The sequence below is a fragment of the Mustelus asterias genome, chromosome 13 (assembly GCF_964213995.1).
Source record: "Mustelus asterias chromosome 13, sMusAst1.hap1.1, whole genome shotgun sequence".
In the NCBI taxonomy this organism is placed as follows: domain Eukaryota; kingdom Metazoa; phylum Chordata; class Chondrichthyes; order Carcharhiniformes; family Triakidae; genus Mustelus; species Mustelus asterias.
The window spans coordinates 27,422,269-27,436,043 of NC_135813.1; the positions used below are offsets into that span (position 1 = coordinate 27,422,269).

The 13,775-nt window shown below is 41.5% G+C and overlaps 1 protein-coding gene across 1 annotated transcript in view; it reads left to right on the forward strand.

Annotated features, from left to right (window-relative positions):
• The window catches only part of LOC144502533 (multiple epidermal growth factor-like domains protein 9), a 310,066-nt gene that overhangs the window by 287,784 nt on the left and 8,507 nt on the right, over positions 1-13,775 (forward strand). The window contains exon 5 of the mRNA XM_078226609.1: positions 11,745-12,008. Coding sequence (XP_078082735.1) covers positions 11,745-12,008 — 264 coding nt within the window. The remainder of the gene's footprint in view (positions 1-11,744; positions 12,009-13,775) is intronic.

The window sequence follows — 13,775 nt, forward strand, 5'->3', positions numbered from 1 at the left end:
CATACACATTAACTTTGGAAAAATTCTAAAATAATTGAATTGACACAAGACTGCAGGGGGGGATTTTAATTCCCGCAATGCTTTAAGCTCCACTAAGCCATTGACAGATTGATACTAAACCAAATCTCCATATTTCATCATATATATTGGGCTTTTCTTTTGCGTTGTGAGGAGAGGGATAAACAGTTCCAACTGAACTGGGCTGTCTAGTTGCATCATTTGTATAAACGGTTTAATTAGATCTTTGTACTGATGCAGATAATCAATATTGTCAAGTTAAAATTCAGCCTCATATCAATAGCTTTCATATTGGGGTCACCAAGATTGAATTCTCCCCGATCAAAAAGCAACTCTTGTGTGCTCCGGATCTTGCTTCCACCTGGTCAAGTTCACCAAAGTAAGAAGTCTCACAACACCAGGTTGAAGTCCAACAGGTTTATTTGGTAGCACAAGTTCACCAAAGATTTGCGAACAATGAATTTGCTGTAATATTTTACTGAATCCAACCTTAAACTCAAATCCAGAATATTGGCCCAGACTGGTCTCTGGAATGTTGGAGATTGGAAGTACAACCCAGGATGTGTGTTGGGACCCCACACAAGTCCTGACAGGCTGACCTCTGTGGGAATGGTCTGGGAAGTTTCTACCCCCGATGGGCAATTCTTCTGCTCACCAGGACCCTCAGTGAATGTATCAGATGCTGAGCTAGAGTCGGGAAACTTCAGACAGTTTTGCAGTACTTTAAAAAAAAATCTTTATGAACGTAGGCCTTGCTGGCTAGGCCAGCATTTATTGCCCATCCTTAAATTACTCTCAAGATGATGGTGGTGAGCTGCCTTCTTGAACTACAGTAAGAAGTCTCACAACACCAGGTTAAGTCCAACGCCGGCATCTCCACTTCTTGAACTACAGCAGTCCATGTGATTTAACCCCACTGACAGTGAGGGTACAGCAATATCTTTCCAAGTCAGGATGGTGTGTGGGTTAGAGGGGAACTTCCAAGGTGGTGGTCTTGCAAGTGTCTGCCAACTTCTAGATGGTAGCAGTCCTAGGTTTGGAAGGTGCTGTGCAAGGAGCCTTGGTGTGGTGCTGCAGTCATCCTGTAGATGGCACACACTGCTGCTCCTGTGTGTTGGTGGTGAAGTGAATGAATGTTTATGGATGGGCTGCTTTGTCCTGGATGGTGTTGAGCTTCTTGAGTGTTGCGGGAGGCAATGGAGAGAGTATACCGTCATACTCCTGACTTGTTTCTTGCAGATGGCGGACAGACTTTGGGGAGTCAGGATGGGTTTTTATGATAATTGACAATGGTTTCATGGTCATCATTAATCCTTTAAACCAAAACCTTTGTACTGGTTTCTTAGAGTTTGCCAATGAGAACAACGCAAAAAATTTCAACAGACCTATATTTTCAGCGATCCTCCAATTATGTTCTATTGTTACAGTAATACTTTAAGACCATAAGATATAGGAGCTGAATTAGGCCATTCGGCCAATGAGTCTGTTCCGCCATTCAATCATGGCTAATATGATTCTCATCCCCATTCTCCCCTTATTGATCAAGAGCCTATCTATCTCTGTCTTAAAGACACTCAATGACCTGGCCTGCACAACCCTCTGTGGCAATGATATCCACAGATTAACCACCCTCCAGCTGAAGAAATTCTTCCTCATTTCAGTTTTAAAGGAGCCTCCCTTCATTCTGAGGTTGTGCCCTTGAGTTCTAGTTTCTCCGAGTAGTGGAAACATCCTCTCCATGTCAACTCCATCTAGGCCTCTCAGTATTCTGTAAGTTCCAATTAGATCCCCCCTCACCCTTCTATCTCCATTGAGTATAGGCCCAGACTCCTCAACTGCTCCTAATATGACAAACCCTTCATTCCTGGGATCATTCTTGTGAACCTCCTCTGACCCATTCCAAGGCCAGTACATCCTTCCTTAGGTATGAGGCCCAAAACTGCTCACAATATTCCAAATGAGGTCTGACCCAGAGCCTTATACAGCCTCAGCAGCACATCCCTGCTCTTGTACTCTAGCCCTCTAGAAATGAACACTAACATTGAATTTGCCTTCCCAACTGCCAACTGATAGCAAGATATCTATCACATATTTAAGTATCATTTATCTTAATCCTGCAAGACACCTAAGCTAAGGAAATCTGTCTTTCAGTTTGCTGTCAACACTTGGGGTGCGACCTTACCAGCTGTTCACGCCATGTTCCCGCTGCAGTAAGGTCAGAAAATTTGGCGTCCAGCCAAATCTCCGTTCACTGCAGCAGGATGGGAAAATCCCGCCGGCGTGAACAGTCGTAAGATTCCAGCCTTCGTGTGTCTTAGGCTGCACACTAATTTCTTATCAATAGGGATCACCGCAATTGTAATTAGATTCATCCAATTTAAAGTTCCATATTTTGATTCCTGTTATTTTCTCTTGAAAGACAACCTCTTATTCTAAGAAGATTCATATGACTGGCAATTTCCAGCAAGTTATGGGTCCCTTTGATTCTAGAGAAGCCGAGCTTGTGATCAGTTTCTTTTTTAACCTTAGTCACCGGCCTGCTTCTTCAGATTATAACATGGCTCGAGGAACATTGTAAGAATTCCTAGCTGAGTGCGGTATCTTTATCAGTCCCCACCCTGCAATTGTGCTGTCTTCCTACCATTAGAAAATAAGTGATTGTGTGCAGTTGTTTTGGGAGTGTGTCTTTTCATCTCAATGGTTCCTCATTGCCATTAAGATGACCCAAGCTTTAACTTGTTAGGATGTATAGCTGGATCTTTTTGAACTGTTTGTGACCTCTTAAAAAAAAAGAACCTTTTTACATTTTTTAAGCTCATTTATAGGAAAAGAACTCTTTTATCCTTATAACCCTTCTTTATGTCCATATTTCTTTACATGAATTGTTTCACAACTGCACAGAACACTTGAGTTGTCCCACCCATCCCAACAACTCAGGTTATTTGCAAAAATTACATTTATCTTTAATTCTTTTTGTGCCCAGTTGTACATGCTTTTCCTGGACATTGTAACTTGTGTGGTGATCATTTCAATAATCATATTCCATGAAACCAATTGCTAGAAAAAACACGTCTAACACAGCACTTGACCAAAACCAGCTTGACCAAATTACATAACACAAGGTACTGTCGCTATATTCCATCTTTTGAATGAGACATTAAACCAAGTGGATTTAATCATCCCATTATATTATTTTGAAAAGTAGGGGAGCTTTCCTTGGCCAATATTCATCCATTAATAAACACCACTAAAGACAGATTTTCTGGTCATCTATCACATTGACACTTTTGATACCTAGCTGTTTGTAAATTGGCTTTTGCGTTTCCTATATTGCTACAGTGCCCACATGTCAAAAAGAACCTCCTTGATTCCAAATCACTTTGGAATGACCTGAGTGTATAAGACACAATATAAACACAGGCCATTTTATTCCTGGAGCACCTCAACATATCCAAAAGGAGTTTTGGCTACGATCAAGTATGGTATTGGCGTCCAGCATTTGGTTGAAGTCATGAGGTTACACTGAGGCTTCATTTGAAGCAAGTTTTTAAAGCGGCATCTCGGCCTTTTGGCGAAGATGCAAATGAGATCAAGCCTTGGAGGAGGTGGGTCTGCACCTACTCCAATCAGCTTGGCTCATGTAGATCAGGCCCAAGACAGGAGTGGAGGCCCTGTCTTGTCAGCTTGGATCTGGAATGCTTCACTTGTTCAGACTTTGAATGGATTGAATTAGATATAAACAAAAAAAACCTGTTCCAAATATTGTAGCCAAGCCTCACCTAGGTTAACAGATCCCCCTCCCCCAGCCTTGTCCCTGCCTTAGTCCCGTAAACAATACCTTATGAAATGTTGTTTCCCTATTAGTATAGGGAGAGTTGGGCGGCTCGTGTCCATTTACTTAAAGCAAAAGTCAAGAAAACAGGATCACCAGTTGCATTTAATCAGAGCAGTTTCACTTGTATCACCTCCACTTTGTACCTTATGACAATGAATGTGTAGTGAAGCTGGCAACATCACTGAATCCCATTCTGAATGTGTCAAACAATCAATAATTAATGGCTGCTCACCGAGGAGAAGTGTAAAACAATGACACTGATGATAAAACACAAAAGAAACGTGACGAGAACTAACAAATGATGAATGCCTTTCAGTGTCGGTAATGACAACAAAGATTTACAATGCAAAAAATGTTCAATAGGAGGTGGTATTGGGCTCACCAAGTTTACTTCCCATTCGGAAAAATCCTGACTTGTAAATTTTATGGACTATCAGCCTCCATATCATACCAACACCTCCACTCCCAACCCACTATTGCCTAGTTTCTTCACACAAGGCACCATTTGTGACAGAGAGCAGTACAATGTGCGCTTCCATCAACACCATTATTCACCAGGAATTATTTATTTAAAAAGGGCTGGTGACTCTAATGATATCTGTCTCGCCATTACACCCCAAGCAAGTCTTTAAATCAATGCAACTAATCGAGAATGGGATAAGAGTCAAAAATGTCTGATTCAGTCTTTTGAAAAAGTCCTTCTGTTGGCTACCAAATTATGCTGTGCGAATTATTCTCCAGCACTTTAAGAATATTAACCATTTAAAATAAATAGTAACCCACAGTATATATTTCCAAGTCCACCTGATGAGCAGATTCTTCTATTCTTTTCCCTCCTCGAGCTCCACTTAAATGTATATTTTAATACACGTCCAAATGTCCTGGAAATTATCATGCTGATATTTTACAAAGTGGAATTGGAGGAATCAATAAAATATTTGGAACTAGCCATTTCAAGCAACTGAAAAACATCCTGTTTTACTTTTCATTCTAGTTCAAATTATTCTTGCAGTCCCCAGAAATCCAAATCTAGCTCAGGAAAGTGAGGCACCGTTAACCTACACAACCTGCGTTTGTGCCGCGGCCTTCTCTTCACCAGCAGCAATACAAAGTCCTTGTCCAAGAGACTTTCTATCAATAGGTTCTTCTGAAAGGAGATGAAATAACTCCTCAGGGGTTGATGTCCCATCACCAGATTCCCTTTATTTACAAACTCTATTCCACTCCCAGAGTGCTTCAGGTACAAAGTCAGAATCTGGAGTGCCAGTGGACCTGATGCTCCCATGTTTATATGATGTGGAGATGCCGGCGTTGGACTGGGGTAAACACAGTAAGAAGTTTAACAACACCAGGTTAAAGTCCAACAGGTTTATTTGGTAGCAAAAGCCACACAAGCTTTGTGTGGCTTTTGCTACCAAATAAACCTGTTGGACTTTAACCTGGTGTTGTTAAACTTCTTCCCATGTTTATATACAGGTGAGGTTCCCTGATTAGACAGGCTATTATGACCTCAATCAGGGAGTTCATACTTCAAGATGCCAACCTCATGGGTCTCGTTGAAGTCATTACAGGAGAGAAGCTTAAAATAAAAAATGGCTTCAAAGTTTTCACACTAAAATTAATTGTTATGGTGAGGAGGGTGAAATGCGTTCGTAAGTGGTGTGCTTTTGAATCTGTCCAGTTGCAACTGACATTGGGTTAATCTCAGTTTATTTCCATGTGATTGAGTCCACTCCAGAAAAGCATTGATACCTTAGTGCCAATTGATAAACAGAAGGATCGGTGACAGAATTATCCAACCTCAAAGCTATCTGAGCAGTGTGGAGGAAGCTTTGAATACAACTGCAGAAAGTAAAATGTGATCTGTTGCAGTGGTTGGTCTGTCTCACCTTAGTACAAATATTGAATGAAGTTTGAAGGACAAATGTTTGAAGAATGCCTCCAAGCAGAAGAAGATTAATTAAAATAGACCGAAGGAAAGATTAGCTATTATTAAAGTGCAGAAAGGTTGGTGTCAGTGTTGGTCATGTGTGCCTGAGTCACCCCCTTTCACTGTCCTCAACTGGAGAGTCTCCTGCCTCTATTTAGCATTGCACCAACCATTGCATCCACAAGTGTATTAGTAACCCTGGAAGCTCTCCACCCATCTACAGATCTCTTAGCCATTAGTGTTAATAAAACATTCTATTCTTTGTCCATTCGGTTCTTCTTATTGATATCCCCTTTAGCTGTTTTAGGCCTTTAAATCCTGCAACAGTATATACTATTTCTAATCTCACCAATTCTGTCTCTCCCGCCCTGTCCCATGGGCAGAGCGCCATACCATTAGCAGGAATGTTTCGAGTTTGCCTCAAATATTCAAATCATGCTCCCCCACACCAAAAATTATGCAGGATGAGACCACTTCAGGTCAATCCAGTTGCCAATCACCATCTCTCCTACATTCAAGATTTCACCCTCTCTAAAATCGCTGCTTCAATGCCCAAGCCCATGTGACAGGCAAGCTTTAACTATTAAGAGTGATGTTTGCAAGTGTGGAAATTATACTCGATCATTTGTTACCGCTCAAGAGAGAGGACAAAAACTGGAGAATAAAATATGCACAAAGCACAGTATCAGAAATTTATTGGACCCCATTTTAGATTTCATCATAACAGAAAATAAAGGACCCTCAGTACTAAAAGCAGTGAAAAAAGGTACTTCAAAGCTAAACAAAGTGAATCAGTGCAGAATTCTGAATTACAATAATTGAACGTAGTTGCAGCTAACCCCAAGATTTGTCCATGTCTCGTGTCATTTTTGTGTAACTGAATTCATTTACAAGCACAGCTTTATCCTTCAGCCGAGTGTTAATCCTCCACACTGCTCTGTGTGATAAGCTTCATATCATCAGGTGTTTAATAAAAATTGCTTTCCGTTTTATTTAAATGCACTGTACCAGATATTTTTTTGTTGAATATACATTTTTAAAAGCAAGTGCTTTGCAGTCACTTGACGTCTCTGACAGTCAGGAGCAGCTGATTGGGCTCTTGGAGCTCCCAAATAGGATATAATTATGCAGATTGAGTAATGTCAGTTGCGGAATGCTCAGAACTGACTTTGAGCTGCTAATGGCAGTCTGCAATTAGCTGGTCTTTGTTAATCCGTAGTAGCATTTATCTAAGATTCCTTGGGTATCAACTTGGCGTAATATATTCATCCCAAAATCTAGAATTAATTAACATAAGAACAATAGACTCCGACCTTCCATGAGTATCATTTTATCTTTGAAGTGGAGTTTGAAGGGCCAATGTTTTTAGGCAATTTCCACCAGCTAATAGTTAAAAGAATAAGTCGAAATTGCCACATGACAAATTCTTGGAGCGAATGGGTGGTGACGGAAATGTACAAAACAGTGCTGCTTATCAGGATGAGAAGCTATTATTAGACTGAAGGAGTATGTCATGAACACCATAAAAATTAAAGCTGCTCCCGGAAGCACATCTATTTTTAGCTCGTAGTTTTGCTACAAGCCAGAGTCTGATGTGATGCACTGACTTTTTTTTGTTTCATCATGTCATTTGGTTTAGTTTATTGCTCTCCATTAAGTCCTTAATTTCTGTTGAAATTTTTACTCAGCACAGATTTATGTCAGATATTTACTTTTCTGCACACTTTCAGTGGAATTCTGCACTAATAACGCTGCGCCGAGGGAAACTTTTGATATTCGAGGCTAATAAGGTCAGTTGGAGTCAAACTGGATGATGACAGGAAGCATGATGAATGGCCCACAATTGGGACACACAAGACCAAGAACTCAAACTCTTGGCCTGCTGTCCCACTGAGCCTCTTGAACTCTGATTTCAACTGTCCCATGTATGGTGGGGGGGTCACACTAGTTCCACTCCTTTGACTGCATTAGCAGAGACTGCCTCAACAGACATCTGAAAATGAAATCTTCAAGTAACTATGTTTTTAAAAAAAATACATCAGATCTTGGTCAAAATAGAAGCCTTGATTGAGGCCCATTTGCCTTCCCTTTTCAGGTGAAGTATGTAAGGGTAAATGGTGTTTATTTGTTTCCCAAGTTAGGGGTTGGAACATAAACAGGGTGATACCATACTGGATTGGACTTGCAGAATGCAATTACTATGGTCTAAAGGACAAAACTGCTCCTTGGGGAATGCCATTTTTGAATCAACGTGGTCCAATCTCTTTCAGCTACTTTGTGAATTTTTCTTTTGATGATCAAGATGTCAGGAATAGGATATCTCCCGCATTGTGCAACTTGGATCTATATCAAGACATTTCCGAAGTCTGAGGGCATGTGATGCAAAGACCGATAGATGGAGGTTCAGATCAGCTGTGATCTAAAAATGAATATGCAGACATTGAGATTGCAATAAAAATAGAGTTAATTAAAAAGCATTGGGAAGTCATTAATTTTCTTTGAAGAAGAATTGATGGCTGTGACGTCTTCAAAAGACCCTGTTGTTGAATAAATGTGGTCATTTGTCAGCAGTTACAGAGAGAGTGCACATGGCTGGAACGTTATGGCCCTTCATGCTGTTGGGATTTTTCCATTCAGCTGCAGTGAATGGAGATTTGGCTGGGTGCCAAATTCTCCGACCTTGCTACAGCGGAAGTGTGGCATGAACGGCCGGTAAGATCGCGCCCAGTGAGTTACAATCATTATTCCACTCGCATTCAGAAAACACAAAACATTATTTAGCGAGTTAACATTAACAGCACAAAAGCATTTATTGTGCTTGCCATACAGAGCTTTAACTTTTAAAGTGAAGGTAAAACTTTGGAAAGCTCTGCATTAAATGTCCTACTTGAACAGGTTAGCCAACTTCATTTCACAACTAGAGACAAGAAGCACTACCTGAATAAAACACAAATGAAGTTACTGAATCATTATATTTTTCAATTAAAAAGACAAAAAACATACATTTTGAATCTTGACTGTCAGTCCTTTGGCAATGAACATTGATTTGAAGAAGTGTAGATGGTGAAAAAGTTTTGAAAATTTGAACAAGGGAGAGAAAAAATTCCGCTTTGCTATCAGTGGCTACAAGAGCCATGTTGGTTTACCTAATGTCACAGAATCCCTACAGTGCAGAAGGAGGTCATTCAGCCCAATGAGTCTGCACCAAGTCTCTGAAAAAGCATCCTACCCAGCAACACCCCCCCCCCCCCACCCCCCGCTCTCCCCCACCCCCCTTCCCTCTGCCCAATCCCCATCATAACACATGGCTAATCAAACTAACCTACACATCTTTGGACCCTGAGGGACAATTTGGCACGATCAATCCACCTAAGTTGCACATCTTTGGAGTGTGAGGGGAGATTGGAGCACTCAGGAGGAAAGTCACACAGACACAGGGAGAACATGCAGTCACCCAAGGCCAGAATCGAACCTGGGTCCCTGGCGCAGTGAGGCAGCGGCGCTAACCTGTTTTCAGTCTCACGACCATATAAGGGAACCAATCTGACCCAACTCTCTACAAACTTACTAATCCTCGCCACCGCCTCTCAGGCCACTTCCCTGGGGTTAGTAAAATACAACCCCATGTCACAGCTTTGTGTGGTCTGCTAACAGCAATAGGAATTGGCTAAATCCTCTATCAGCAGCTTGGTAATATAAAGAACTCGCATTTATACAGTGCTTTTCATGTCCTCAGGATGTTGTAAAGGCTTCTCAGCAAATTTAAAGCATATCTTCAATAACCTGTAGGCAAGCATAGTCAAATTCTACAAGCAGGAAATGCAATGTGGCCACTTAATCTGCCTTGTTGTCTAGCAGAGCGACACTTCAAATTGTGCCACAGAAGCCCAAGTTTTACAGTTCACTCAAAAAACAGCAACACTCACAATGCAGCACTCCCTTTTTGCTGAAATGTTGGCATTGTACATGTGCTTAAGTCCTGGAAGGGAGAACTCATAACTTTCTGACTCATAGGTCAAAGTCTTACCACAAACTGACACTGCAGTACTAAAAAAAAGACAGAAATATAGAAACTAGAAACAGGAATAGGCCATTCGGCCCCTCGAGCATACTCCACCATTCATTTTGATAATGGCTGATTGTCGAATTCAATATCCTGATCCCCCCCCCCCCTTGATCCCTTTAGCCTCAAGAACTATATCTAATTTCTTCTTAGGATCTATACACATAGATCTGTACCTTTCAGACTTGATTACCCGTAAAGACTCGCATTCCAACCATTATCTTGTAAATTGAGTTTGTGTCTGTTTATGCCCTGCTTGTGAACACAACTCACTCACCTGATGAAGGAGCGACACTCCAAAAGCTTGTGCTGCCAAATAAACCTGTTGGACTTTAACCTGGTGTTGTGAGACTTTTTACTCTACTTACCCCAGTCCAACGCCGGCATCTCCACATCTCGGTCATAGAAGACAGAGGGTAGCAGTGGAAGGGTGTGTTTCTGAATGGAGAGCTGTGACAAGTGGCATTCCTCAGGGATCAGTGCAGGGACCTTTGCTGTTTGTAATATATATAAATGATTTGAAGGAAAATGTAACTGGTTTGATTAGTAAGTTTGCGGACGACACAAAGGTTGATGGAATTGTGAATAGCAATAAGGACCTTCAAAGGATACAGATTGATTGGAGACTTGAGCGGAGAGATGGCAGATGGAGTTTCCGGACAAATGTGACGTAATGCATTTTGAATGATCTAATACAGATGGGAAATATACAGTAAATGGCAGACCCTTAAGAGTATTGATAGACAGAGGGATCTGGATGTACAGGTACACAGGTCACTGAAAGTGGCAATACTGGTGGAGAAGGTAGTCAAGAAGGCATATGGCATGCTTGCCTTCATCGGCCGGGGCATTGAGTTTAAAAATTGGCAAGTCATGTTACAGCTTTATAGAACCTTAGTTAGGCTGCACTTGGAATATAGTGTTCAATTCTGGTTGCCACACTACCAGAAAGATGTGGAGGCTTTGGAGAGGGTACAGAAAAGATTTACCAGGATGTTGTCTGGTATGGTAGGCATTAGCTATGAGGAGAGGTACGGGGGAAGTTTTTTTACACAGAGGGTGGTGGGGGCCTGGAATGCACTGCCAAGTGAGGTGGTTGAAGCAGATACGTTAGCAACATTGAAGACTTATCTGGATAGGCATATGAACAGGTGAGGTATCGAGGGATACATGTCTAGGTAGGACAATGGGATCGGCGCAGGCTTGGTGGGCCGAAGAGCCTGTTCCTATGCTGTACTGTTCTTTGTTCTTGAAATCCGACAGCGTTTTTGCGTCAACTACACTATGTGGTAGTGAATTCCACAAATTCACCACCCTCATATACACAAGTATCTCTGATGGTATACTATTATACTTCCGTGTTGGCAGTCCAATCATCTCATTCGGTTTTTTTTATTGTATGTCTTGTCATACCCTTCAAACCAGTACATAATGGGATCACAGGATCCACACTTTCCTTTTAGTTCGAGAAATAAAAAAACATTTGCAATCTTAACCTTCTGTGCCTACATGTGTACTGATTAATCTTGAAAGGGACCAACACCAAAGACATAACAGCTTCGATCACAGTTTCTCAATTTTATTGTTGCTCATGTATTTATAAACTTGCTTAATATCAGAACCCACGGAGATGATTTTTAAATTCAGCGGATCAATAGAAATAGCAACATTGTCATAAACGTACTGGATGTACTTGTTCACTGAACATACTGTGGCCTTTCTAATACAATCCGTTTGGGGAAAATGTTACTTGTGCCTGTTACAAATACACGTTACATTTGTTTGAAAGTGAAATCTTCAAAACAATTGATGTAGCCAGTTATATAAGTGTTATATCAAGTGCTATGCTTCGAAGACGCTGCATTGCTAAATCTTGTTTTTTTTTGTCCCCTGTGTAGTGTCAGGCGCGGCAGTTTGTGACCAGTGCAAGCCTGGCTACTTTGGCCCCAACTGCGATGAGTGTGCTGACGGGTACTACAATTCAGACAGCATCTGCGTGAGGTGCGAATGCAACAACAACACCGACCCAGACAGCAGGCAACCCATTTGTGACTCTGAATCTGGGCGGTGCCTGAGCTGCACATTAAACACGACGGGCTTCTTCTGTGAGAAATGTGCGGAAGGGTATGTAGGAGATCCCGTGGCAAGGAACTGCCAGATAGGTGAGGACCCAGCTTAAAAACACTTGGGCATCGGGTAGATATATCTCTAGTACATGAGTGGATGTGTGCATCAATGGCTCAGGTGCAGTTCTACCGAGTTGTTTGACTCAGTTATCTATAAAGGATGTTGGCATATGGCAAGAAAGCAGAGCAGGCATTTTAAAATTTTCAATGCCTTTGGAAGAAGGGGCCCTACAATGGCACATCTCCAATTGGTGCTTCAGTGGTGGGGGCGCATATGCTACCAGGCATTGCCGCACCAAAATGCCAAATATATATGTTTATGAATGAAGTCTAAACTTACACCGGGGACAGTGAGTCATGGCCATTTTCTCTGCACCTCATCACTGCCCTTTCACTATGGGAGGAATTCTCTCACTTGCTCACAGGACAATCTGATTTCCTGGACCTGCAATGGAAGTTAATTCTGTAAGGGCTTCTGTGTAACAATCAATAAATAATTGCTCAGCAAAAAGTAAACGAGCACCATTTAAAAATACACTCACTGATTACCTTATGTGGATTCTTGTTTCATATTGCTATTTTCTCCCTCAGGTTATTTCAATTAAAAACATTTGGCACTGGCAAGCCATTGTACGTGATGAGCTGAAAGGCTAAATTATTTTCAGTACCATTATAGCTGACATTGATTCAGACTATGTTTTTAAAAACACTGCTGCAAAAATTAATTTAGGAATTGCATTTTTCTGTGCATCGTATGGCAGTTTTGATTAGATCAGAGATAAAACAGGAGAGAACAGGGGGAAGTTTTGAGCATTAGTCAAAGCCCTGCTGTGTCGACTGCCACAGGCCAAGGCAGATTAAGGTCACTTAACAGTCAAATCTCGCTTTTTAGATTAATCCCCCTGCAATCTACTCGACATGATCTGTGGAACAGTTCCTTCCCCCTCCATGCGAAAAATGGTCTTTTTTTTTGCAGTTTTTAAACTATGGAACAATACAGCACAGAGGAGGCCATTTGGCCCATCACGCCACTGATGACACTTGAAAGGGGTATTCAATTCGTCCTACACCCCCACCCTTTCCCCAAAGCCCAGCAAAATTTTCCCCTTCAAAAGTATTTATCCAATTCCCTTTTGTTGCTGCCTCACAGAACCAGGGACCTGGGTTCGATTCCCAGCCTGGGTCACTGTCTGTGCGGAGTCTGCACGTTCTCCCCAACTCTGCGTGGGTTTTCTCCGGGTGCTCTGGTTTCCTCCTACAGTCCAAATGACATGCTGGTTAGGTGCATTGACCAGGCTAAATTCTCCCTCCGTGTACCTGAACAGGCTCTGGAGTGTGGCAACTAGGAGATTTTCACAGTAACTTCATTGCAGTGTTAAAGTAAGCCTACTTGTGACACTAATACATATTTTTGAAAGTCACTACCACCATCTTCAGACAGTACGTTCCAACAAAAACACTTTTAAAAAAAAAAGTTAATCTTCTCCTTGGGTCCGCCTTTAGATCTTTTGCCACAAATGTCAGAACTAATGCACACCGTTCAGTGGGTAAAAAAAAAACAAGTGTTGATAATAAAACGCCAATTGAATTGGTTGATCAGTAGATTGCTGGGATATTTTATTAAGTAGTTGGGTTATTGTGGGTGGGACAGAGCAGGTCACATCCATGTATTTGTTTTATTCATACATATCATCAGTTACTACGGTATAGTGGCTCACATATTCTGTCACCAGCTTCAGTCTGGCCAATGCTGCGGGAAGCCCAGGAGCGAGGAAAGATAAATAAATTCTACTTCATTCTTGG